The 24,421-nt window shown below is 40.6% G+C and overlaps 1 protein-coding gene and 1 pseudogene across 2 annotated transcripts; both read right to left on the reverse strand.

Annotated features, from left to right (window-relative positions):
• Window positions 1-4,414: 4,414 nt before the first annotated feature.
• sh3glb1a (SH3-domain GRB2-like endophilin B1a) lies at window positions 4,415-14,451 on the reverse strand. The gene is made up of 9 exons (XM_085362716.1): window positions 14,270-14,451; window positions 13,706-13,847; window positions 12,959-13,087; window positions 11,456-11,589; window positions 10,984-11,076; window positions 8,305-8,394; window positions 7,250-7,350; window positions 6,497-6,731; window positions 4,415-6,126 (listed from the first exon to the last, which is right to left on the reverse strand). The coding sequence occupies exons 1-9, from the start codon at window positions 14,330-14,332 to the stop codon at window positions 6,019-6,021; spliced, it is 1,095 nt and encodes a 364-aa protein (XP_085218842.1). The 5' UTR covers window positions 14,333-14,451; the 3' UTR covers window positions 4,415-6,018.
• Window positions 14,452-16,495: 2,044 nt separating this feature from the next.
• LOC146625193 (crystallin J1C-like) lies at window positions 16,496-23,801 on the reverse strand (annotated as a pseudogene). Its single transcript, XR_014906492.1, has 10 exons — window positions 23,755-23,801; window positions 23,164-23,230; window positions 22,554-22,733; window positions 21,789-21,887; window positions 21,166-21,258; window positions 20,931-21,087; window positions 20,738-20,853; window positions 18,442-18,519; window positions 17,395-17,534; window positions 16,496-16,803 (listed from the first exon to the last, which is right to left on the reverse strand). The product of XR_014906492.1 is annotated as a crystallin J1C-like (transcript).
• Between the last annotated feature and the right edge of the window lie 620 nt (window positions 23,802-24,421).

The following is a 24,421-nucleotide window of genomic DNA, read 5'->3' on the forward strand; positions in this document are numbered from 1 at the left end:
CAGTACATTATTTAGAAATGTAGCCGAATACATATCTGAAATAAATACATTTACCGAAAAGGTGTGTGAGTATATGAAGTATCTAAAAAAGAAAAAGGTCAGTTGTTGTTTTTTTTAGATTGCTCGGTTCAGTGAAGTGTGGTTTAAAACAAGGCCCTCATCCTGATAACCCAATGTAAAAAATGTGGCTGCGCTCTGGGACTTGACTTGGTGAGTGTGTGAGCGTGTGTGGGCGTATATGTGTATGTGTGTTTGTATGTGAAGATATGCAGAAGTACTGTGATGCAAGCTGTTGCTATAAGCAGCAGAGGAAACATGAAATTTCCTGTTTTGCTAAGATGTGCAGCAACTGCCCAGTTTTGTATCTCAAAGAGGAGGGGTTTGAGGTTTCCTTCCTATCAGTGAGACCAAGAAGCATCATCAGTGTGAAATTCCAGTAAGTCAGGAAATGATTTGGACCCCCCCAAAAATGATTGATTCACACGACTGATTCAGTTTACTGTGCTGGGAGCACGTACACACACGAACAAACACACACATATACAAATGGGTGCACACAAACACACAAACATGCATACGCCTTCACAGACACACGCACATTCACACATATTTATATATATACGTGCAATGCATTTAACGCATTTTCTTCGAGTTTTATGTAAGTACTCAGGGGCGTAGGAGTGGGAAGGCTGGTAGATTACTGTGTAGCTGTACAGCGTGCTGGAGGCCTAACCAGAAAGTAACCAAAATACCGCTGTGGTGATGCTCAGGGTCATGGTGGTTGGAACGTAAGAAGAGAAACCAGAGTAAAGCCTTGTCAAAGCCTCGAAATGTTATTAATATTGACATATCTTCTACGATATGAAGTTGCCAGTAAATCAGTTGCAGAGAAACTGAATGAAGTTTTTATTTCCTTTGTTGTTCATTTGAATTGATGAAAACTGGTTTAAAATATGCAAAGCTTTAAGAACTGAAGTCGTTGATGAGAGATTCATTACTCGAAGGCTTTTCATTTGAATGTCATTAGGTCACAGATAATGGTTGGGAACAACGACTTGTCTTGGATTTCCAAACTAATTTCCCCAGGTATCTGGAACTCAAAACTGACAGATACTTTAGGGATGCCAATTAAACCTATATATTTCCCGTATAGCGGTGATGTATCACCTCTATGGAAGCAGGAAGTAGACCTTCCTGCTTCTATGATGAAGTGGTTAAACTGGGCTGACAAAATGGCTTAAGGGCTGGATTACACTGAAAAATACATTTGAGGAAGGCACTTTGGCACTGGTTGCAGATTGCTGACCAAGAGGAACTTTATTTGATTACTCAGCTATAACAGTTTAAAAGTTAAAGGACAGGAAAAAAAAGGGGGTTAAAGGGGGCATTCACAAACGCAGCTAGACTCAGTTTTCTAAGACATGTTCAGACCACATATACAGTATATGAAATCAGGTTAGCCACAGGCATGTACCATACTACAAAGCTGCCAAACACGCATTCATGCAGCTGCATTTTCTTTGCAAAACAGCTCAGCTGTGGTTACGGGGTCCATAGTCGAGGTAAGTTGCCAAATGTACGTCACACGGGCAAGCAAGTGTGAATTAGTGAAAGTGCCGTGTGTTTATTTCTTCTCTCATAGTCATAGTTTCTTGCAGATTAATCAATGGAAATGTGAAAAGAGAAGTGACATGTGACTGGATTGGTCTAATGCAGGTGTGCACACTGTCACATATAGGTATAGCATTTTGAGTTAAAGGCTTCACATCTTTAGCCTGTTTAGCATGCTAAACAAATAGCAAGCTGACTTTAGCATGTTTGGCGCGCTTTTAGCAAGTGTGCTAAACATATAGTATGCATATAGATTTGGGGGTTTTGTTTTTTAGATTTAGCAGGCCAACAGAAGCAGAGAAACTATTATAAGAGAGGGAATATCAAATAATCCTTTGATATTCTTCATTGTTGTTGAGTTGTTGCAGAAATAACACTGCAAAAAAAGTTACAAAAAAACAAAAAAACAAAACCAAGCAGTTCTTTCCAGTTGTTAACTGCCACACAAATCATGAAACAATTCAAATGTCACAGATAAGTTGAGCAAGTAAACAGTACAAACAGAATTTAAGCCAAAGTCATATAGATCAGTCTTCCCAGATGAATAATTCAATGTGCCCCATCAAAATTTCCTTCCCTATAACTGCTGCTTTAATTGCCTTTTACCACTTTTTGTACTCTTAATCTGAACTTGATACAGCTTGATACAATAGTTGATACAAAACTCTAATACTTAATACTTTTAACACTTATCTGTGTTGGGCAAAGGTAATGTAAAATGTCCCATAATTGCATCATCAATAGGAATCGATAGGCACCAAGGTGGGATTTGTCTGTCTCTCTCTCCAAAGGCTGAACCAGCAATCAACATTCAAATAGAAAATTATCTGCCTCTTTATTAGGTACGCCTTGGCAGTACGGGGTTGCACCTCCTTTTGCCTCAAGGCTTTATTGCACAGATTCAACAAAGTGCAGGAAAAAGTGATACCAAGCAAGATGATGATCTATGCTTACATGTTGTTTACAGCAATTCCAAACCTACTATCTGTATGTCTCAACAGACCAGGCAACATTTTTCCAGTCTTTTGTTTTCTAATTTTGCGAGAATTGTAGCCTCTGTTTTCTGTTCTCAGCAGAGCAGCACCAGCTGGGGTCATCTGCTTGTGTAACCCATCTGCTTCGAGGTTCACCGTGTTGTGCTTTCAGATAAGTTCTTCTTCATACAAGTAAGGAGTGATTAGTTGAGTTACTGTTGCAGTTTATCAATTCTACAACCCCTGATGTATCCATTAGAGGACGGATGTGTGTTAGAAGCTTTCTTTTAGCTAGTTTACCATTTGTATACCATTTTATTAACTCGTGACCAATTACAGTTATGTCTCTATCACATTTCATTTATATACAGGTTTCAAAGGTAATGCCCAGAGAAATTACCAGGATGCCCCGAGTGGCAAGACTTCCTTGGCAACTGACAGTAAGGTTGTTTTCAGGTCTTTGGTTAATTAAAACAATGAGCATTTGACCTGGTGTGGCACCAGAAGAAACCTTTAAGAATCACCACAGACATTTCCATTTTATCCAGAAAACAAAAATTTGCGTCACATTTGACTGTAATCTATTCAGTATCTGCAGCTATTGTCACTCAAAGTCATAAATGTCAGCAGCAAAAGTAGATAAGATATAACCTTTGTACATATTTTTGCTCTGACACATCCAGGAGAGATCTCATGAAGGTTCGTGCACTTGACTTGCCCTTCTAATCTGTATAATTTAGCTGCTGCGTGGCAAAAACATGTGGCCAAGACGTTGCCATATCTGAACTGGCTTATTCAGCAGATGTACCAGATGAGCATCGGTACATTTCAGGTTATCACACTTCACATTTTCACCCTGATTTTTCCTGCGCCATCCTTTGCCGATAAAAACGGACAAATACGTGACTTTTTGCACTTTGAAAAACATTGTTGCCCCTATACAGGATATTGTCGAGGCATCTGTCAAAAAGATGAAACCGTCTGATGTCAAGCTGAGATCCACTGCTGAAATGGCAGATGTTAACAAGTGCTTTTAGTGCAGCATCTGAAAGTCAATAAGGACGGATGAAAGAGGAAATGCCTCTTCTCTGACAGGCTATCACTCATCTGATCATCTGCATGAAGTGTGTGGGTTATTTTTAGAAAGGCAACAATATGAATTGTGAAAGATCTGGAAAAACATAAATGCAGAGTTAGGGAGTACTGAGCGCTGCGCAACCGACGAGTTAATGTAACTGCTGTGGTTTTACTGGGGCCAGTGAGTCACTGTCAGGCTGCTGCTTCATTTCAGAGTTCACATGATTCAACGGATCTTATTCTTACTGTCAGAAGATTTTCTCTTTCACCGTTTAAGTAATTCGTGTTAACAATACACTCAAAAAACCCTTTCGGTAAGTGCTACTGAAGGCTGCTGAGGCCAAAGGGAAGCAGTTAATGTCTGAAGTTTCGCTGATGAGTGCATGCTGGAAAATGAAAATATTGCCCTGTGTATATTAATGTTGAGGCAACTTCTTAGTCAACAGGCAGTTTGCAAAATTCCACTTCCTCTTAACCCTTCCTGCTCCTCTGAAAGGCCAGGATGAGGCCCCTTTGTGCTGGACTTACTGTTGAGCTAGAAAAGAGCTTTCTTGATTATCTGGCTAACAGAAGCTAGAGACAACTTTACAGGCTCATTTAATGAAATTACTGTGACATGTTAAGGTCAAAAAAGGCAAAAACTACTACACAGATTAATGTACACAGACCAAGAGGATTTAGCTAACCCTTTAAATCATCTTCAGATAAAGATATTATGTTCAGCTGGGTCAGTTATTATCTGGGGATTTGTGGTCCACAGCTGCTAGCGCTGCAGCATGAGGCTCTTCTGGGAGATGTGGAAGTCACCGGAGAATAGGTCAGGAGAGAGCCCAAACACCGGGGTAAAGATAGTATGCTATATTTTCAAATTAAAGTAGCCTGAGAATCAGTGGGGTCAGTTTTACATTAACAAAATCTCTGCAGTGATCGAAGCAGCTGGCTCTAAAGTATAGTGGACATTATGAATTTATTTTAGTCCTCGGGTTCAACCTCTCCTCCCAGTTGTGGCCCAGTAACTGCCTTGTAAATACTGTTGCGGTAGCACGTGTTCAAACCAAAGAACGCTTTTGAAATAAGTCTTCCGATGTCTGAATTTTTACTTCAACAAAAATCTGTTTAGTATGTTCTTCTGCACATAAAAGAAGGAAGCAGTTGCTACAAATGTATCATCCAGCTGATTCGAGACTGTGTGTGTTCCCTGCTTGTCCTGCCCTCTGGTGGTTCCATCAGTGAACATGAACACTCGAGAGTGAGGGGAGCAAATTTACACGCATCCAGTCTCTAAACACTTTATTTTATGCATCTTATTGGGGTTTTTTCTTCTTTTTACAACTGTGTCATCTTATCAGTTACACGCACAAAACAAAAAAGCAGCCGAGGGATAGCATACTGAAATCTCCCAGAATGTAACAAAATATTTTGGAGAAATTGTCTACATAATAGTTTGAAATGAATGTTTATGGGAAACTGATGAGGGATGTTAGTAATGGAAAAAAGGTAGATTAAATGTTAAATGTTTTCTTTCAGGCCTTTAAATAAAAATAAAAAAATCAAACACCAAGCTGACCAAAATCACCAATGTGTCAAACGCAGTCGCTGTTTGTGGATGATAAATATTCGACCTAAATTGTGCATGAGCCGAGTACAAATATCAGGATTGAACACTTGTAGAGGAGGCTTATCTGACAGCCTCAATACTGCTGGTTTAGCTGCAAAAAGGCACTGACTGTGAGAGGGCACATGTTGTCTCGAGGCTCCGTGTGAGTAAAGCTGACTGACAACACTGTTACAAACAATTCATATTCAGGCTAAACCACAACAGCTGCTACTGCATCACAAGATCATTTATAAAATAAGACTTTTAGAAGATCAGCATCACTTCAAACTGAAGTGCTTTTTTTTTTTTTTCACCAAATTAAAAGTCTTCTCTGTATCACTACTTACACACAAGAACAAAAATGCAAGGGAAAAACATGACGGTCACCATCTGAGATATATATATATGCTGTAAACAAAGTTTGTTTTTCCAAAGTTACAGTTTGGGAGATGTTCTGGCACATGTTTCAGGTCGTATGGCATCAAAGAGAAAAAAAGGCAAGGAAGCAGGTTTTACAAATGTATGGCATACACATGAGAGGATGGGTCAGTTTGCTTTCCCTTCTCTCCATTTTATTCATCCCAATTCATGTCTGCAACAAGTGGCACGCCTCCTTCCTGCAAATAAAACTCATTCTAAACGGCTGAATGGAGGAGAAAGTGACGCCTGCCCCTGCATATAAATATGAGATCACAGCTGGTTACTGAGGGCTGGACAGATAGAGGGGCAGAGAGAGAGAGAGAGAAGGGACTGTGGGTCTCAGTTAAGCAGCTCCAGGTAGGTGATTGGCACTTTGCCTTTCTGGTTGCCTCGCTCGCCCATGAGCCAGTCTGAATCCATGCCTGGGACGCTGCTGACTACAATCACCTGGAAGCACAAATGCAAAACTGCATTAAATGATCACATCTGTTTTTCTATTACAGGCACTCTCTGAGATGCACATTTGTTATAGATAGTGCTATTTTCAGGCGGCTCAGGCTGCAACGTTAGCTCACAATTGCAGCGTCAGACTGGGGTTTTTTCTGAATGTAAAATAAGGTAAACTTGCTTCATGGTTACTCAACCGCAAGGAAGAGGAGTGGCCTATGTTCTGCTGAATAGAGGTTATGATAGAGGAACTGCTACAGGACCATGCGGTTAAAGACACGTGAAGAAAATGACAAAAATAGGCTTCTCAATCTTCTGGATTCTTGCATGAAGTTAAACTGAGAAGGAACAGTGAATATTTCATCCTCACCTCATCAGCCAGCAGGGAAAGCTCACTGCTGTTGCCAGCATCGTAGTCATAAAGGACCCGGGCTTTCCGGCTGCCGTTGGAGCTGCGCAATTCACTGAATCCACCTGAAGCCGAGGAGCTGCTGCGGCCTGCAGACACACTGGGCAGGGAGGCGGACATTGGTATGGTGGGCACTGAGATGCTGGCCCCGCCCGACACTGACGATTGGTTGTTGTTAGAGAATGATGTGGGGAAACTGGAGGGAGGAGGAGACGATAAGCAACTGTGGACTGCTGGGGAACTCCAGAACCACAATGAGTGTTTGAGTTCAAGTTCAGTGTTATCTCTCTCTCAATTAAATTTGTCAGCATTACTCTTTCATTTTTTTACAGTTCAAAGGGAGGAAATTTTTTGCAACCCCTCCTCAGACTTGCTAACTTAGATATTAACAAACACAAATGACAAAAACATCGTTAAAACACTTTTGTTTGACGAGTCAGGCTCTAAAAGTGAATAACATCAAAATGATAAGGAGTAGAATGACTCATCTTCTTTACAGTCAGAGTACATTAAAACTATTATGAGTAATAACAAAACACAGGTTCTGTTTGAAAAATACTGATGAGGATTGCTTGTGCACTTTTCACAGATGCTCCAGTCGTGTGGTTCAGAACAGCTACGTATCATCGCTGATATCAAAAACCTCATGTTTTCTAACAGCAGAGTAAGATATATTCTTGACATAAGGAATGAAACGTAGCAGTAGTATTTCACCTGCCAAGCTGCTTTTGGAGATCCACCATGTAATGGTAACACTGTGCGTAGTAAGTAGTCTCGGCCTCCACAAAGTCATTCAAGCAGCGTAGGTGGTGTGCCTAGAGGTGAGACGGCATTAGTGAAACATCAATAAGAGGAAAACAAGAGTGCAGTCCTCCCAGTGTTAAACAATGTTTTATTTACTTGGTTTCATTTTTCAGACAGGCAGCAGCACAGAAAGCAGCACTATAACACAGTAACAGTGTTAGCTGGGCTACATATTAGGGCCGTACGCCACACGTCGACTAATCGTTGCCATTCTTACTAGTAGGTACCACATGTACTAGTCGTGTAATCTAATTGTTAACATTTTAAATGAAGCCCAATGCTGGTAAATTGTTGTGTCTTCCACAAGATGGAGCTGCAGCCTCCACATGTTGTAGGAAAAAAAAACACCATAAATATTTGTTAAGCCTATTATTGTTAGTTATTTTGAACGCAAATAAATGAGATCATGATACAAGCGGTGGAAACGAGCTTCCTCCTAAAGGTGGCTGGCCTCTGCCTTAGAGATAAGCTGAGGAACTCAGTCATTTGGGAGGGGCTCAGAGTACAGTTGCTGCTCCTCTACATTGAAAGGAGCCAGTTGAGGTGGTTTCCTCCTGGGGTAGAACCAGGACACGCTGCAGAAAACACATCTCTCAGCTGGCCTGGGAACGCCTCTGTGTTCCCCCCAGATAAGCTGGAGGAGATGGCTGTAGAGAGCGAGGTCTGGGCTTCATATAATGTTTAATATCAGTTTTTTTTTCCTTCTTCATCGTCTGTGTGAAATGTTCACAATGTGCAACGTTCCTTATGCACAGTATGAGGTGCCACATAGTGTACCGGCACTGAAACTAGGATTCATTACTGAAGAATGTGGTTAATGGTTTCAAATGGATTTGTTTAGACAGACATTGTACATGAAAGGATCCTGAAACCTAACTTGATATCTGAGTGTTTGTAGACTAACTAGTCAGTCAGTTTAATTAAGAACTAAGAAATCAGTCACCAGGAACATCCTTACTACATACATGGGTGCTGCTGACGCCTTCTAACAGCAGTCTGGTGATTTCTGCCTGCCGGTCGAACTCGCTCTGGGTCATCTTGAGTTCCTGCTCTGCCTGTGAATGAAGAAAGGAAACTATAATTTACAGAAAAACCTCATTTCAAAACTTTCAAGGCTATGGATGACAAAGATGACACAGATAAGGAAAAGCGTAGGCGAGGCTAAAGGAAATATGATTTAAAGATGAAAAAAAAGAAGATGGGTTTAGTTGGCAGAGTGTGGATCTGTGCTTTTCATAATATACGACTTTTATGGAATGAGTCAGATGTCTTTAAAAAAAGGAAAAATAACACGATTTGCAGTATGGATAAACAGGGACAAAGACACAGCTGAACATGACGTTTCCTTTTCCGTATACTGAGCAAGCCAATTCAATATGAGGTCTGCTGGGATGGCTAAGAGGTCCAATAAACATGTGGACAATGGCCTCGCTGTCCTGCGCGCGCCACAGCCTACTTCACAGGCTGAGGGAGAGCTGTGGAGGATGGAAGCTTCTGCAGTGTTTGGTCCCTGTCAGGTTTGTCTGCAAGGATTTCATTTCCATGAGGTATCACAGCATGTGTGATGGAGGAGATGGAGAAATCGACAGCAGCTGTTGACACTACTACCAGGAGGCTTGGTCTGTGCGTGTGTGTTCAGTTCAAAGATGGCTCCAACATTCCACTCACCTCTGTCACTTCCTCTGCTCACATCTGCTGCTTTGCGTTTTAAAAACAGTGACACAGTAGTTAGAGCTCCAGCTGCTGCACAGCCACAGCCAACACAAAACAAGCGTACACACTGCGTTTGTGCGAAAGTGCAACAGTGGCATGCTCTGACAAAACCGCACCGTGATCATGTAGCACATCAACTGTTTCTCCTCAGACGCCCGCTGATCTGTGTGCTACCCTCCTTATGTCACACCATGATTCAGCTTAAGATTAGAGAAACGACTATTTACGTCTCACATGTTTAGTTTACAGTGTTCTCACTCATGACTGAACATGTTTACTCAGATAATGTGGATACAAAAAGCTGTTTTTAGAGATTTAACACACAATTAAAGCAACAGTACTCACTAGACTGTGCTGTTTGAAAATGCTACATTAAAACACTTTAAATATCCTACAAGAGATAATAGAACAGACGATCATAAGGAGGAGGAAGTTATGCTCACTCTGTTTCAGTGAGATTGTTTCTTCCCAAGGGAAACTGTGAGCAAAAGATACGAATGTTTTCTGGAAACACTGAAGACTGGGACTGCTGGGATACTGTCATCTACGGCTCTTACATGATACTGTACTGCTTCTGTTCAGTATTTGTACAGCAACACCGGCTCAGACACATCTAACCTATTTCCTTACTGACAACCTGAATGCTTTAGATGTAAGCTGAAAATAATTCAAGCCTAAGATGATAAAAAAAACTGAGGTCATTAGTGAGACCATCTTCAGACAGTCTTAGCTGTGAGAGTCATATCCCCTTAAACAAAATCAAAGCACATAAATACCCATTAACATTACAGAAAACTCTTTTTGCTTGTAGACAAAAACAGTTGAGCACTACACATTATGCACGTAGATTAAAAATGAATACATACCATTATATTTAGCACTTAATAACTTAAATGTTTAAACAACTTTCTGAGCTCAGTTTGAGTGGGAGAGCAGAGAAAAATAGGGGCAGCTTTGAATTTGTAGTAATACACACATTACAAGACATTACAGCCAAATATGCACTCCTCATATACGGTTTAATGTTATATTGTTAATTGGCAATTATGTGACAACAGTGGAGAAGAACACAAGAGTTTCTACTAAGAGCGAATATGTAATAAAATATTTTTAAACACGTCACCACTTATATTTCATTCATTGGACAGTTTATTAGGTTCAACCACTCATTAACACAAACCTAAATCAGCCAATCACATAGCTGATGGCTTACAGCCTTGCTGAAGTTCAAACAGAGCATTAAAATGAGCATTAAAACTATTCAGTGACCTTTTTTAACATGGCTCAGGATAACGTACCATATCTCACACAGAGTTATCAGATGTCAATCCAAACTAGCATCCTTGGGATGTTGTGGATTTGCATTATAGACCAAAATCTCTGAAGATTGTTTCCAGCTCCTTGTTTTATGCTTGCCAGGAAGAATTAAGGAGATTATGATGGCAGAAGAAGGTCCAACCTAATAGTAACAACGTGTACCTAATCAATTGGCCAGTGAGCTTACATATTAAACAAGGCTTTTACGTGCAAACTGTGGCACACCATGTGGTACAAGGACAAATACATGCTCCTCACACCCACACACACCTACACCCACACACCTGGCCACCTCACAACCAGAATAAGGACATGCTTTGTTGCCACACTTGGTTTAATCAAGAGTTTCAACAGTCTGTCTGAAGAACATGAACACAAAGCATGAGATTAAATTAAGAAAAGGGAACTCTAAAACTTCCCATGGTGGCTCATGTGACTCTTTGCATGTCACAAGAAATAAAATGGTCAGCCTTGTGTTGTGTAACATAGTGTGTCAGGCAGTACTTGTGTGACTTCAGACAGAGTGACAGTGGGACACGCCCAATAGATTTTCTTCCCCAGCGAAGACGTTAGCCAGTGAAAGCTGTTCTATCAGCGTGTGTGTGTGTCCTTACTGCAGCTCTTGCATCAGCCATCCTGGCTTTCTTTAGTCTGGTTTTGGCTGCATCCAGATCCAGGCGTTTAACCTGCAGCAGCTTCCTCTCTTTCTGGACACAAATCACAACACAAAAGTCTCACAGATAAACGACACATGGACACAGCACAGTGTAAACAAGGCTTCTACTTCATTCATCAGGTGTTTACTTTAGATTATAACACGATTATAAGGGCTTGTTTTCTATAATCACAGTGTGGGTTTGCACACACCTGACAGTCTGAACACTAGACTCTAAACTGAAGTGAGCATAAAGTACAGACTTCAACAGGATCTTTCACTACTTTGTAAAATAATGGCTATAATCATTAAAGCTATACTCGTTGACCCTCTGCAGCCGTCACTGTTGTGAATGAGATCCAGATTTAAAGGTCAAAGTCCGGGAAAAAGCGAAAGTGATTCAGGACAGGTAGCCTGCGGGTCCAACTCACCAGAATAGTTTTGAAGTCGCCCTCTAAAAAGTTTCTGAACGGTGTCAGGAAGTTGATGGCGGCACTCTGGATGAACTCCCGTTCTGCCCCACCAATCTGCTTCTCCGTCTCTCCACATTTTATCAGAGCGTTTCCTACAATGGTCAGCAGCAAAAGGAAAGTTTAGTGCCAGCAGAAAACCTGGGAGGGAGAATGGTGATATTGTTTCAGCTTGACACTGATAAAGGGCCTGGCTGGGACTGAAAATAGCAGAAGATGGTTCTCAAATCATCAAAATGTTCTTTAAAGCAAACAAACCAGAGTTTAACTCTGTTTTACACGTCTTCATGAGACAGAATACTGGAATACCAAACAAGCTGATGATGTTTTGAGAAATATTTAGAGATTTTTAAGATTAGGCTTAAAAATCTTTCCTTCTGATAAAGCTTATAGTTAGGGCTGGACCAGGTGACTGGATCCTTAGTGATGCTGCAACAGACCTAGGCTACTGGGAGCGACCCATGATGCACTGCATTTCCTCTTTGTTCACACCACCCTGCATGTAACCAGTAGTTATTATTAATCTCTGGCTCTCTTCCACAGTGTGTCTTTTGTCCTGTCTCCCTCCCCTCCCTGCTAACCAAGTAACTGCCTCCCCCTGAGCCTGGTTCTGTGGGATGTTTCTTCCTGTTAAAAGGGTGTTTTTCCTTCCCACTGTCAATCATGCATTTATATTCTATTAACAACTGAACATCTAGAGCGACCGTAATTTCTTTTAGTCTTTTGTCCATTGTGTAATGTCAGGAGGCTTGCTAATGATCAAACAGCTACTCTGACCTGAGTTGCTATAAGGCCTCTTTTAGTTGCCTTTGTAGGGTTTAAACTAATTTTTTGTTAAAGATTCAAATCAGCGAAATAAAGACCACAAAGTTTCAGCTCAGCTGGTGCTCCCAGTAGGACTGGGGTTATCTCAGGTTGATTGCTCCGACTGTGCAAATTCTCATTAAACTCACAACAACATTACTTTAAGAAGGACAACAAAAAAAATCTCCATCAATAGTAGCTAATTATTTCTGGAAAAGGAACAGACTACCTGGGAAAACTGGGGCATGATTTAGGTTTTTCTGCCAGATTTGCTGTTTGATGTATGAAGCTTTGTGAGTGAACAAATCAAAGCCAGAGTAGCTTTGGTCTATCGGCTTTCTAACGGCAGATGCATCCAGCCACAGCTGAGACAGGCCTATTAGCATTATTCAGATATCATGAGCCTATGTGCAAGTGCAGAGTACCTGGCTCAAAGTCTTTTCCCATTTTAATACAAAAAACAAAGTGAAAATCATTAAATATGGTGCAAATATTAGGTTTTTATGCGTATTTATAATTCATGCAGTCTAACTGGGCTAGCCGCTCTGTAGCTGATTTATTTAATCTGGAGGTAATGTGCAGACTTTCTTTCCCTGAGCAAAGACAGTCTTTGATCGACTACAGCCCCAGTACTTGTCAGTGTTTCACCGTGGCACTCACCATAGGCAGTTCCAGGACCAAATTCATTCCCTGATTCAATCATGGACTGTCCCAGCAGCTCATGATTGTTCATACGTGTGGGGACCTTCTTCTCCAGTTTCTCATAAACAAATTCTTCTAGCCGGACATCTGCAGAGCGCAAGGAGAAAACTCAATTACAAAGTCACAGGACTACAGTGAGCGAGCCAAATGCAGGGAGTGACTTTAGTATGCTTCAGACAGCCCGACTTAAAGACCCACACTGAAAGCTTTCATTGTGACAGCTATGACAAACTACAAGCCAGCGTCTCTCGGAAACCGCTGTAATTTGTTTCATGTTACTACATCACGTGAAAGATTATCTGTGCTGTGTTTAACGTGAACACAGTAAAATCCCGTTTCTATGACTGTTGCACAAGACTGCAACCGCCAGATGGTCGGTCTGTGTTTGTTGTGCCTATGCTGGTGTTCGGCTGCAGAGATGCAACATCATGGTGTGAAGTGAGGAGGATGCACAGCTGAGTTTACAGACTTCACAGGCACCCTACATACCCGTGGAAGTCAAACACCCTCTCTGAGAAGTAAAGCTTTTAATGTGAGCCTTAGTGGCAGCGACAAATCTTTCATCTTTATTGAGCTGCTCTTCAGGGAATTCCTGATTCCTGAATATCAGGTTGCAGGTCTATAAGAACATTGTGTGGGTGGGTGCCCTGTGCTGCTTAGAGATGTCAGTGTCAGTCCTTCGAAAGTCAAAAAGAGTGATCTTACTGGGGTTGGGCTGTAGTAAGACTTCTGTCTGCTTCATAATCTTTTCTGTCCATTGCTTGGTGCTCTCAGCTCTGATCAAAAGTTTCTCCAAATGGGCATCCAATTCTGTCTTTTCAGCCTGACCAAGCTTCTCTTCTGTAAACTGAAAAATTAAAAAATATGCGTTTACATTGCGCATGCGAGTTGTAGCTTTCACAGATGTATTCAAAGATACACACAAGACGACTGAGAGTAAAGAGCTAAGCAACGTTATTAAGCTCGGAAAATAAAGGTTAGCGCTATCTGCCAGCTGCTGTTGATAGCTTCATGTGACGGTGTTGAGGCCTTCAATGATAGTTAAGTTGAACAAATAGCTTAGTGTTAACACAACCTGGGTGACGCACGTGCTTTTTAAATACATCCTACAATGCAAATTATAGAAATTAAGTTACAATTAGGTGTAACTGCTAAGCTACAAAGTAACAATCACGGTAACGTTAGCTCTTTAGCAAGGAAGCTAAGGCTACCTCACAGTGGCTAACATTGGCTAGCAACAATTCCTATGAACTAAATGAGTAGACTTACTTGTACCGCTCGGCTCAGAAAAGTACCGGCGTCTGCGGCTAGCCGTTTTACATTAAAATCCATGGCACAGCAGCGAAAATAAACACTTAATGTTAACAACTGGCTTGTCTCGCCCTCAAAGAGCCATCACTATACAAAATGTCATTGAAGCAACTTTTTTTTGTCCAAGTTCCACCCAGCTGTTGAGCCAGGCAAAGATAGTATAGTGACAAGATTGTTCCCTTCCATCCATCCATCCATTCGCTTCCGCTTATCCTTTTCAGGGTCGCGGGGGGCGCTGGAGCCTATCCCAGCTGTCATAGGGCGAGAGGCGGGCTACACCCTGGACAGGTCGCCAGTCTGTCGCAGGGCCCTTCTATAACTTGTCAGTGGATATTGCCAATGCGCATAATAATATACGACGATGGGTGGGGACGTTGAAAATGCAGTTTAGATGATGCGAGGGACAGCACTTGCCTGAAATTATATGCAACTGCTGAAGCAAGTGATTTTTGTTCTAACAGCCAAACAGTACCCTGAATATTCAAAGGTCGCCGTATGACCAAAGGAATACAGTAGCGAGTAGGAGATTTCTCTCTTGCTTTACAAGTAATCTTTGGATGCATTCACGTCACACGGAAACATTAGCCGCCATTGTATTTATTTTGATTTTGTACTTCTTAAAAAAAAGCGAATTTTAAATTTTTTGTCTTTTTTTTTTAATTCTGCTTTTTAATTTAACTGAGCCCGATTTCCTTTTATTTTATTTACTTATTCTAATTTTCTCCTGCAACACAGGAATGTCCCAGCCTTTGGGAAAAATAAACTATTTTTTATCTTCTAAACTATAACAACTTTTTCATTTTATACTTCTCACTCATTCTGTAAACATTTCAATATAAGCTAGACATGGGGGGAATTCAGTTTTAACGAGGGCAAGTTTTTATCAGGGTGCTAACAGTAAAAAAACAAAAAAAAATTTTTTTCTTTTTTAAGTCACGTTAAGTTTCTTTTTTAAGGCCTTTGCCATTTACTTTCTCATGTGCCTTTGGTAACTGTGTGAAACTATTCTGTGAATCTTTCGTTATTATACCATAAATACAAATACAAAAGATTGTTGTTAATAATAATAATAATAATAATAATAATAATAATAATAATTCTTATTATTATTATTATTATTATTATTATTATTATTATTATTATTATTATTTAAGGATACATTATTTCTATGTTTGACATCAACAGGAGGAGGTGGTGTTGGTTGGGTTTGTGGAGGCTCATTTGCCTCCTATAAATTAATTTGCAATTCCACTGAAAGTAAAGTGCACATTAGTGCACACACAGAACTGTTAAGTACACTTTTTCCATAAAATCTGCTGACACATGTGCTGTACCCCATCAGTAACACAATATCTTTTGCAAACATCAGCCCTTTCTCCAAAAACATCTTAACAAAAGCAGAATTTGGAATAACAAAAACACTCTTCAGGTCTGGATGTGATTATGCCAAAGTGAGCCTGTTACCTGCTGTGTGGGAGGAAGTCAGGCAGAGGGAGACATCAAATGACTTCCCCTTGCAGGCTACCAATGCACAGTCAGCCTCAACCTTTCCACTCACCAAAGCCTTGGCTCTGAGATTTCTTCATCCAAACATTAGTGCAGTCAGTGTTTAGGAAACATAGCTTAAATTCACACATAGCTCCCTTTATTTCTTTGCTAAGATAACAAACAGTACCAGTTTAAATACATTGACTGACTGCGTTAACCAGTCAATCTCTGCATGTAAAACTTTGACTGGAAAAGCAACCCAGAGTCTCCAACGGCAGCCTTTTTTCTTAACTAAACTCACCCCATGTCAAAGATATCAAGGATTTGGCACTGCCTTATGTTTGGCTAACTTTCAGAAGTGTTGGGGCGGGTGCATTAAACATGTGAATATTAATGTCAGCACTTTCAGGAAGGCAGAACAGCTCCTGTGAGAGAGAAATAAGTGGCAGTCTCTGCGTGTTCCAGTAGTAAGTAAAGTGTATCTGCTCTTTCACTTCACAATAACAGAAAGTTCTCAAAGGAGTAAGAAGACAGAAACCCACTTAATGGTTCAGCAAAACTACTCTCTCTCATCAGACATGCTTCCTGAGATTAGGAAATCCCTACTTTCCACTCCGCAGGAAAGCAAACAGCAGACAAATACAAACGTCTCAGTAACACAAGTTTTTATTTGAGAATAGGTTATACAACGTTATTATTTAATTTCATTTTTTTTACATGATGCAGCTTCGACCGAGCAAATAGATTCGAGTTTCATTCAGCGCAAGACTTTAGAATGCAACTGTCATGGATGGCTGTGCCAAAGTACATCTGCAACTTGAGAAAGTCTCTTAAAATGCAATTATCCACAAATTCTACATAGATGATGAATTTATGGGGGCAAAAAAATTAAAACTGAACTATGATTACTGAATCTTTTTGAGCACTTTTTCAGCTAGCTCCAACAGCAGAGGGTATCTGAGCGTCCTCTTCCTCCAAGACTCTGGGATTCCCCGGAGGCCGGTCTGAAAGCACATCAAGATGACAGCTGAAAGTATCAAGCAAGCACAAAGCTCTCCGAATATCTGAGCTCACTGTGAAACTCATCAAAGGAGCTCCAGGAGTGCACAGAACAACATGCAAAAAAGGATGGATTTTCATGTCTCTTGCAGAGTAGATACATTTGGACTGGATTGTGCTTGATGGCAATAAATAAGTAGAATATTTTCTCCCATTAGTGCTGTATACCTCACATCTGTGCTGGAAGCTTGTGGCTATTCTGACGCTGGTGATATCCCACCTACAGCTGTGCAAATATTGGTATTGATGCAATGTCGTCTGGCTGACGAGCTCGCAGTTGAATGTCTTCACATTCTGGTGGTGTCACAGCTGTATGAGGTGCCGTTAATGTCTTTTCCCGATTCTGACTTTGCTGATTTTGTTTGTACAAAAGTAGCAACAGTATCCACTTACTCCATGTTGCCTTATCTTTTCAATGAGCAACATGTAAAAAGTGTCAGTGTTGAATGTAAACACTTTTTTTCTAGTCATACACTAATTTGGATAAGTGACCCATGGCTCTTTTTACATATCCAACAACCATGTTCCTACAGTACCTGTGCCCCAAAACAGGCTCCAATGAAGGAGGCTCGACTGGCGGTGCATCCCCCGCAGCGCATGGTGTCTCTGACTGCTTCGTCCAGCTGGTTGAGTGTCAGGACTCCATGAAGCGCTCCCTGGAACGCACCGGGCAAAGCTGGAAACAGATCCAGTATGAATGGCACATGGTTGTATCCACGTTACTGGGCTCTTTAATGTTTTTACTCTTCCTTATGACGCCACACTATGCTGTAATTCAGTTCAAATTAGTTTCATTTATATAGTGCCAATTCCCATCAGCCAGTCAACACAAGATGCTTTATATTGTAAAGTAAAGACAATATAACAATGCAATATTAGATAGAACCCCATTGGACGACCCCTGTGCGCAAGCACTTGGCAACAGTGGGAAGGAAAAACTATGTTTTAACAGGATGAAACCTCTGGTAGAACCAGAAGGGAGGGAAAAGAGAGCAGAGAGAGAGACAGGACAAAAGGCACAGTATGGAAGAAAGAGACAGAGTTTGATAATAGTAAGTACAGCAGTGGTATAAAAGCACACAGGAAGTGAAGAAGAAAAGCTCGGTGCATCGTGGGAAGCCTCCAGCAGCGTAACTAAGGGAGGGTTTAACTGTAAAAGCTCTATCACAAAAGTAGAGACAGAGTTTGTTTCCTGACTCCAAACTGGGAGCTGGTTCCAAAGAGAAAGGCTCTGAAAGCTGAAGGTTCTCCCTCCCAGTCTACTTTTAAATACCCTAGGAACCACAAGTTAGCCTGCAGTCTGAGAGTGAAGTGCCCTGTTAGCATATTAAGATACTATGAGGTCTTTAGTGGCTTTACAGTATACTTAAAATGTACATTATATTAATGGTGTGAACTGGCAAGCAGAACTTTCCACGTGTACATTAAGTATCTGAACCCTTTTAGCCCTGTAAAACCTGAGACACTCAACTCAGCGGGAACGGGAGAATGAAAAGCCAGGAGGAGGGAGATCATTAGTCAGGAGATCAAAGACTGGAGCGCTACACTGACAGGAAGGGTCCTGCTGCTGCCTGCTAGCTTACCTCATGTGTTTGTGAACACGGCAGGTATGAGCTGTTGGGATGTCTTGGTGAGGTTGTCCTTCACCTGGCTGATATGAGCTTGAGTGGAGACACGGGAACAGAGATGAGATTTTTGTTTGTTATTGTTTTTCTTGTAACAAATGACTTTTGACTCTGAAATACAAACTGCCAATTTTAAATGTAACCGTGTCCTGGTATGCAATATCTTCAAGTCTTAAACGAAAAGTTGATTTCTGTCGACATGCTTATTTAAAGGACATAATGGAGAAGTAATGCAAAGAGAACCACCAATATGCAGCTTTTTTGTAACAAAACCTACGATAGTGCCTTACATGGACTGTATGTACAGGTATGCAATGTACAGGCTTCAGTCAGCTGTGACCTTGGACTTGTTCATGGCTACAGATCACACCACATAGCAGCGTGTTGCCTCCTTCCTGACCATGTCTATACTGTCCTACCAAATCATATCTATAAAAGATAAATGCAGCTTATGTCAAGATAGTGGTGGACTGTGACCAATGCTACAATTAATCACTGCACTTAAGTGCAAACTTAAGGTTTGATTTAATGCAGTTTTATCACTCTTTTCATGCCATTTCTGCCCAGTGCAAGCTGGATATTTCCAAATGCGGTGATTATGAATGTTTGTGATAAACTGGATCATTTGGTGCTTTTTCATGGGTTTGGAAACTTAAGTTAAACAAAATATTTCATAACCCCTTGGATTAGCTGCAAAATGCGATAAAGCTGAAGCAAGACTTTTTATTTTTTGAGCTCATGGAAGCTGACTTTATAGGAATGTGGTTCTCACAGTTAAAGCAGTTAAAACATCTGTAAACATAAATAAAGCAGTCAAATACAACAAAACCATGAATGCAGCATACTTTCAATTCACATGCTAATAATGTTTTCTACTTTTTCCTGTTAAGTTTGTGAATGCAATTATTGTAAAGTATGATTAAAGTGAGGCATAAGCACTTTTGCTGTAGTAAAGGATTTAAAGACAGTCCATCCTGTGTGTTAATATTAGTAGTTAAGACAGATGCACCAGTTAGCATAAACTAACAGATGCACCAGTTAGCATAAACTAACAGATGCACCAGTAAGCTTAAGCTAACTGGTACATATGGACAAAAAGCTTAATATCTTTATCCTTTTTCTAGCTTCTGAGTTAAAGCTAGCTTGACATTTTGTGATTTTCTATGAGTAAATATGCTACTACCTTTTCATTTTATTGTGAAATGTTAACTGTCAAATAGAAAAGTGATGCCACTCAAACATTTGTTGATTGAATCTAAAGCTATGAAGCTAGAAACTGCTAACCTTGGTTTAACATAAAGGCTTAAAGGGAAACTTTAGACAGTATCAAAGATGGACTTAGCTTTCTAGTCAGAAAAATGAAGCCAATGCATTCTATGTAAAGGCCACCAGATGGCGATATGCTTTGGTGGCAAAAACGTCCTATAGAAATCTATGGGAAATTGCTTTGTGTCTCGCTCTCTGTGAACACTTTTTGGATGATTTCCCTGGCTCAGTCACTCAATTTAAGCTATGCTAAGTAAAAATTGAACAAATCTAAGTTATACTTTGTTTTGAAATATGGTATGAAACTACACACTAGTTGGCTAAGAATTTAGTCATTAGCCAATGTTTACAGTCAAAATTTATAGCCAGATCCTCCTCTCACTGTTACATTCCTTTTTTTTCCCTTTTGTGCAACAAAGATGAAACACTTATCTCGAGGCTTCAAAGCAGGACTTGGAAACTAATGGCTGATTTTGCTGTAGCTCTTTTATACTGTCTCTGTCCAAGGGTTAAAAACATCGGCTAATCAGCAGCTCTATAGCTCATTAGTTGTTTGTTTAAACTGCTCACTCTTGGGCTATTTATAAGATTTAGTGAGAGTTGAGCTAGCCATTTCCCTCATATGCCAAACCAAAGCAGGCTAATCAAACTTTGGTTCTAGCTTTATATTTATATCCGTCTGTTTTCACGGCTGCTTCTCCTGTTCAAGAGTAACCTGCAGCCTATCACAGCTGTCACTGGGGAAGAGCCTATCACATGGTTAACAAGGACGGTCATTCAGAGCTAAGGCCATTTAGACTCACGAGTCAACCAGAAACACTCATATAGGTACTGGGAGAACATGCTAAAATCCACCCAGAAAGGTTCACCCAGAACATTCTTGTTTTTTATAGTGATCCTTCTATTTAAGAGTAGCATCAATCTTCTCCTGTATTCTTCTTGCATTATTCCTTTAAATTCCATATTGAATGAGTCTTCAAACCCTTACCAATGACAGCCTTGTCCAGCTCTTGAGGATTCGGTCTATCGGGGTCATTCAGCTGAGCCAGAACTGCATCCAGAGCGTTGGGATCTGGACCATTCACAATGAAATGCTCCAAAAACCTAATGTTGCACAAACAAAGTCAGACAGATGGATAGAGGCTTGCAATTCCCTAGCCTGCCATGACGTATCCACTTACCTCGCTGCAGCCAGTGTGACAGCCACACACATGTCATTATTCTGGGTCACGCGAATGGCTTTTTCCACTTTCTCCAGCATCTCAGGTCGCCCGGCGTACATAGCCACCACAGGAGCGATTTTAGTGACACCGTCTATCTGACAGTCCACGTCACAGCCTCAAAGACAAAACACATGAAGATCACAACCTTGCAAATCAGGGCATGGAAAAGTCTTTGTGCAGTTGTGATATTTACCAGTTTCTTCTTTGCCAGCATCGACATTTCTGATGAAAGCCTTCAGGCTCGCATTCCTCCATGGGCCATCGATGGGGAGAATTGCCTTAGGGCCTATCAAATGCAACAAACAGCTGCTTTATGAGGGAGGGAAGAATTGGTAGATATACAGCAGGAAGAAGAGGAAAAGAAACATTCCCTTGGATGTCCTGATGGAGCTGTTTAAGTTTCTGCAGGTGGAGCTCTGTTCTCTGTTCAGTCATGATGGCTATCGCTGATGACACAGCTCTTCTTATACTATTCCAAGAAGACATAAAACCATCTGCAGTTCATTGTACCCAAAGTGCCCCGTGGTGCTGTGGCAATTTACTGCACAACAATATTTATACGACACCCTGACAGCAGAAAAAACAGCCAATATTCAAAGTGCTGGACAAAAACCAACTAAAGAAGAAAAAAGGAAGTCTGACTGTGGAACATTTTCATGGAAAGGGAATGCCCCCATCAGCAGGAGGAAAAACAGCACGCACAGAGTTATCATGCAGAAACACAGGCTCCCACAAAGTTAATCACCACCTGTTAAGCTGGTGATTAACTCATGGAAATTGCAAAATTGATAGATGGCAGCCACACAAGCACAGTACCTCCTTTCTTTCTGTATGGATCATTCAGGGGCAGATCGTAGACCGTTCCCGGTCCAAAGAACTCATGAAAGCGCTTGGTCAAGTCTTCCACATTAACGCCTGTCGAAACGGGGCAATACTCTGCGTCAGTGTAAGTGGTTGTCACAGGCTGCACGTTAAAAGGTCATGGTTTAACAATGTTATAATCTAATAATATAAATGTTGGGTAACACTTTATAACACAGCTGATGACTGAGGGCACAATTCCCCAATAATTAAAAGGAATTTAAATGTATTTGCAATTATGTTACCTATAAATACTTAAAGGTAGGCACACTAGACAAGGAGGGTAACAAAGACATAATTACACTGTGAGGAAAACCTAAGTAGTATGTAAGTCATTTTTGTTTAAGTAGTAGTACATGACTTTTGGGTTTTTACAAGAAAGGGGCAGAAATATATTATTTAAGTAATCTTAAATGCTGCATAATTTCCTCGTAAAATTTCCCCATATGACATCATAAGTATGCTAAATTTTCATATCATGGTTTACCTCGTCTAAATTGCAGGTGTTTTACAGGAAAGGAGACTTTCAAGTTATGCAGAACTTAAAATTACCCATACACTATATAAAATTATTTATGATCACTTAAAAGTATTTGCACACTACCTAAATTTACTTACAGTAAAAATGTGATTTGTTACCATCTTATTCTAAATTCTAAATTAAACACGCTGGCAGGTGTATGACACACAGTTGCCGCCTGTCTGAGCGACTTTCACTACCTCCACACCGACTCAGCGACTCCAGCAGGACGTATGCCTGGTCTCCATAGCAGGTCTGCTCGCCCGTCGTCCTGCGGTAGAACGGATTCGCTGACTGAGGCCGAAACTCTGGACAGGGCTCCAGATCACGGAGCACTTCTTTCAGTTTGTCCAGGTCGTAGATCCAGTGCATGGGCTGGGCTGTATGTGTGTGGAACATTCAGTAATGGATATATTATTTCCCAGAGTTATTGAAAATACAGACATCCTAATGCATTACAATAACAAGCATGTTTTAACAATGGCAAACGGCAGTATGTGGTGTTTGGTTGCTATGCAGAAACTCTGGTTCCATAACATCATGGGTGAAGATGACATCCAGGCACCACCCCTGTGCTTTATCAGTCAATACAGATGCTGCTTAATTGTACTGAACACCAAACAAGGGAGAAAATGTGACGTATAAAGGCTTCTCAGTTTTACTCTAAGAAATAAACATGAATTCAACATGAACCCTGTGAAAGTATCAGGCCTATGAATTATTAGGATTCGGGGGACTAAAAGAGAAAGATCTGCAATATGTAAAACTCTGTTGCTAATTAACTCACTATCTGCACTCGGTTTATCTTACCTGCTGCATCTGCCACTGCTGCCCCGATAATGGCCCCAATGGCTCTGTCTGCAACACTCGAGGACATCTGCTTTCATTACAGCCAAACAGCAGTATAAACAGGAAATGCTGCATTCTTATATAAAATGGTTATTCTTATGATAATAAAGCATAAGCCATAAAAAGCAACTCTTGTCTGAAATGTCTGTAATTTTCATTAAAGAAACAGGAATGTTTCTCCGTGACGTTGGAAATGCTTTTATGTTGCCAGCAACTAAAATGCTTTGACATGTTTAATTTTAATTCCCTGCTTTCGGTGGGTAATGCTGCTATTGAAAATCCAGATGCACAAATAGATCTTTTATAATGGGATCAAACTTGCCTTCATGGACTTAAATGCCACCTATTTTGACAAGAAAAAGACGTTTCCATGTAAACTTACACAACACAGCTTTGACTATATGTGATTATGTAACGTCTGGTGAAAAGATTAGAGGTATTCATGTCTATTCCAGATTTTATATCTATAGGGAGAGCATGCATTTACTGTATATGGTGCATCATAAAGTATAACTTCTGTTAATAACAAGAAAATGTTTTATTGGTTCCTACCTTACGTCCAGTCTTCTCCCTTTGCCATACCGCTTTAAGTGCTCTTGTGTCACTGACAGTTTAGGATAAGGGGAGGGCAATGATAAGCGCACGGCAACTCAAGAAAAATGGAGGCCAACTGGACGTTGAAATGCAAAGAAAAGTATAAACGGAATACACGGGGAGGCTGATGATAATGTCATCAGTTCTAATGACATTATCAAATGAGATGAGAGTCTAAGATAGCCATTTAATAAGATTGCTGTAAAACATCCAGCCATTATAGATAGACAGACTGATTTCTCACAGAACCACACGAATGTCGAGTTTATGGTACATATAGTGAGAATCACTAAACTACAAATATCTCCAGCAAGCCATCCAGTTACTACACAAAATTATAAACTAGACAACCTTGAATAATTTGAGTTCATCTCAGGAGTCCATGGTCATTTTGTATTTAAGGAGAAGTGAGAGTACACTTTCAGAGGAAGGAAACACACATTTCACATTCTGCAGACCTAACACTGGGGGTCACACCCTTCATCGTCTCAGTCTGGCTCTTTTATCACGCATAGAGTTTCCTCATTTGACTGCATGTGTTTAAACTCAAAACTGTTTGAATAACCTCTTTTTTTTTCTTTTTGGTTAACTTGCACTTAATAAACTCTACTCCAATACCGCCTGG

This window comes from Diplotaxodon limnothrissa, linkage group LG9, assembly GCF_057381915.1.
Source record: "Diplotaxodon limnothrissa isolate DT_005_m linkage group LG9, D_limnothrissa_male_GT1.1, whole genome shotgun sequence".
Classification (NCBI taxonomy): domain Eukaryota; kingdom Metazoa; phylum Chordata; class Actinopteri; order Cichliformes; family Cichlidae; genus Diplotaxodon; species Diplotaxodon limnothrissa.

Excerpts from the sequence above, each read along its gene's own strand:
- sh3glb1a (XM_085362716.1), bottom strand. The coding sequence starts at position 14,332 with ATGGATTTTAATGTAAAACGGCTAGCCGCAGACGCCGGTACTTTTCTG. Across the intron at positions 13,088-13,705 it reads CTTACTACAGCCCAACCCCA|ATGTCCGGCTAGAAGAATTT; the intron begins GTAAGATCACTC and ends TGCGCTCTGCAG. Across the intron at positions 7,351-8,304 it reads AAGGCGTCAGCAGCACCCAT|GCACACCACCTACGCTGCTT; the intron begins GTATGTAGTAAG and ends TCTCACCTCTAG.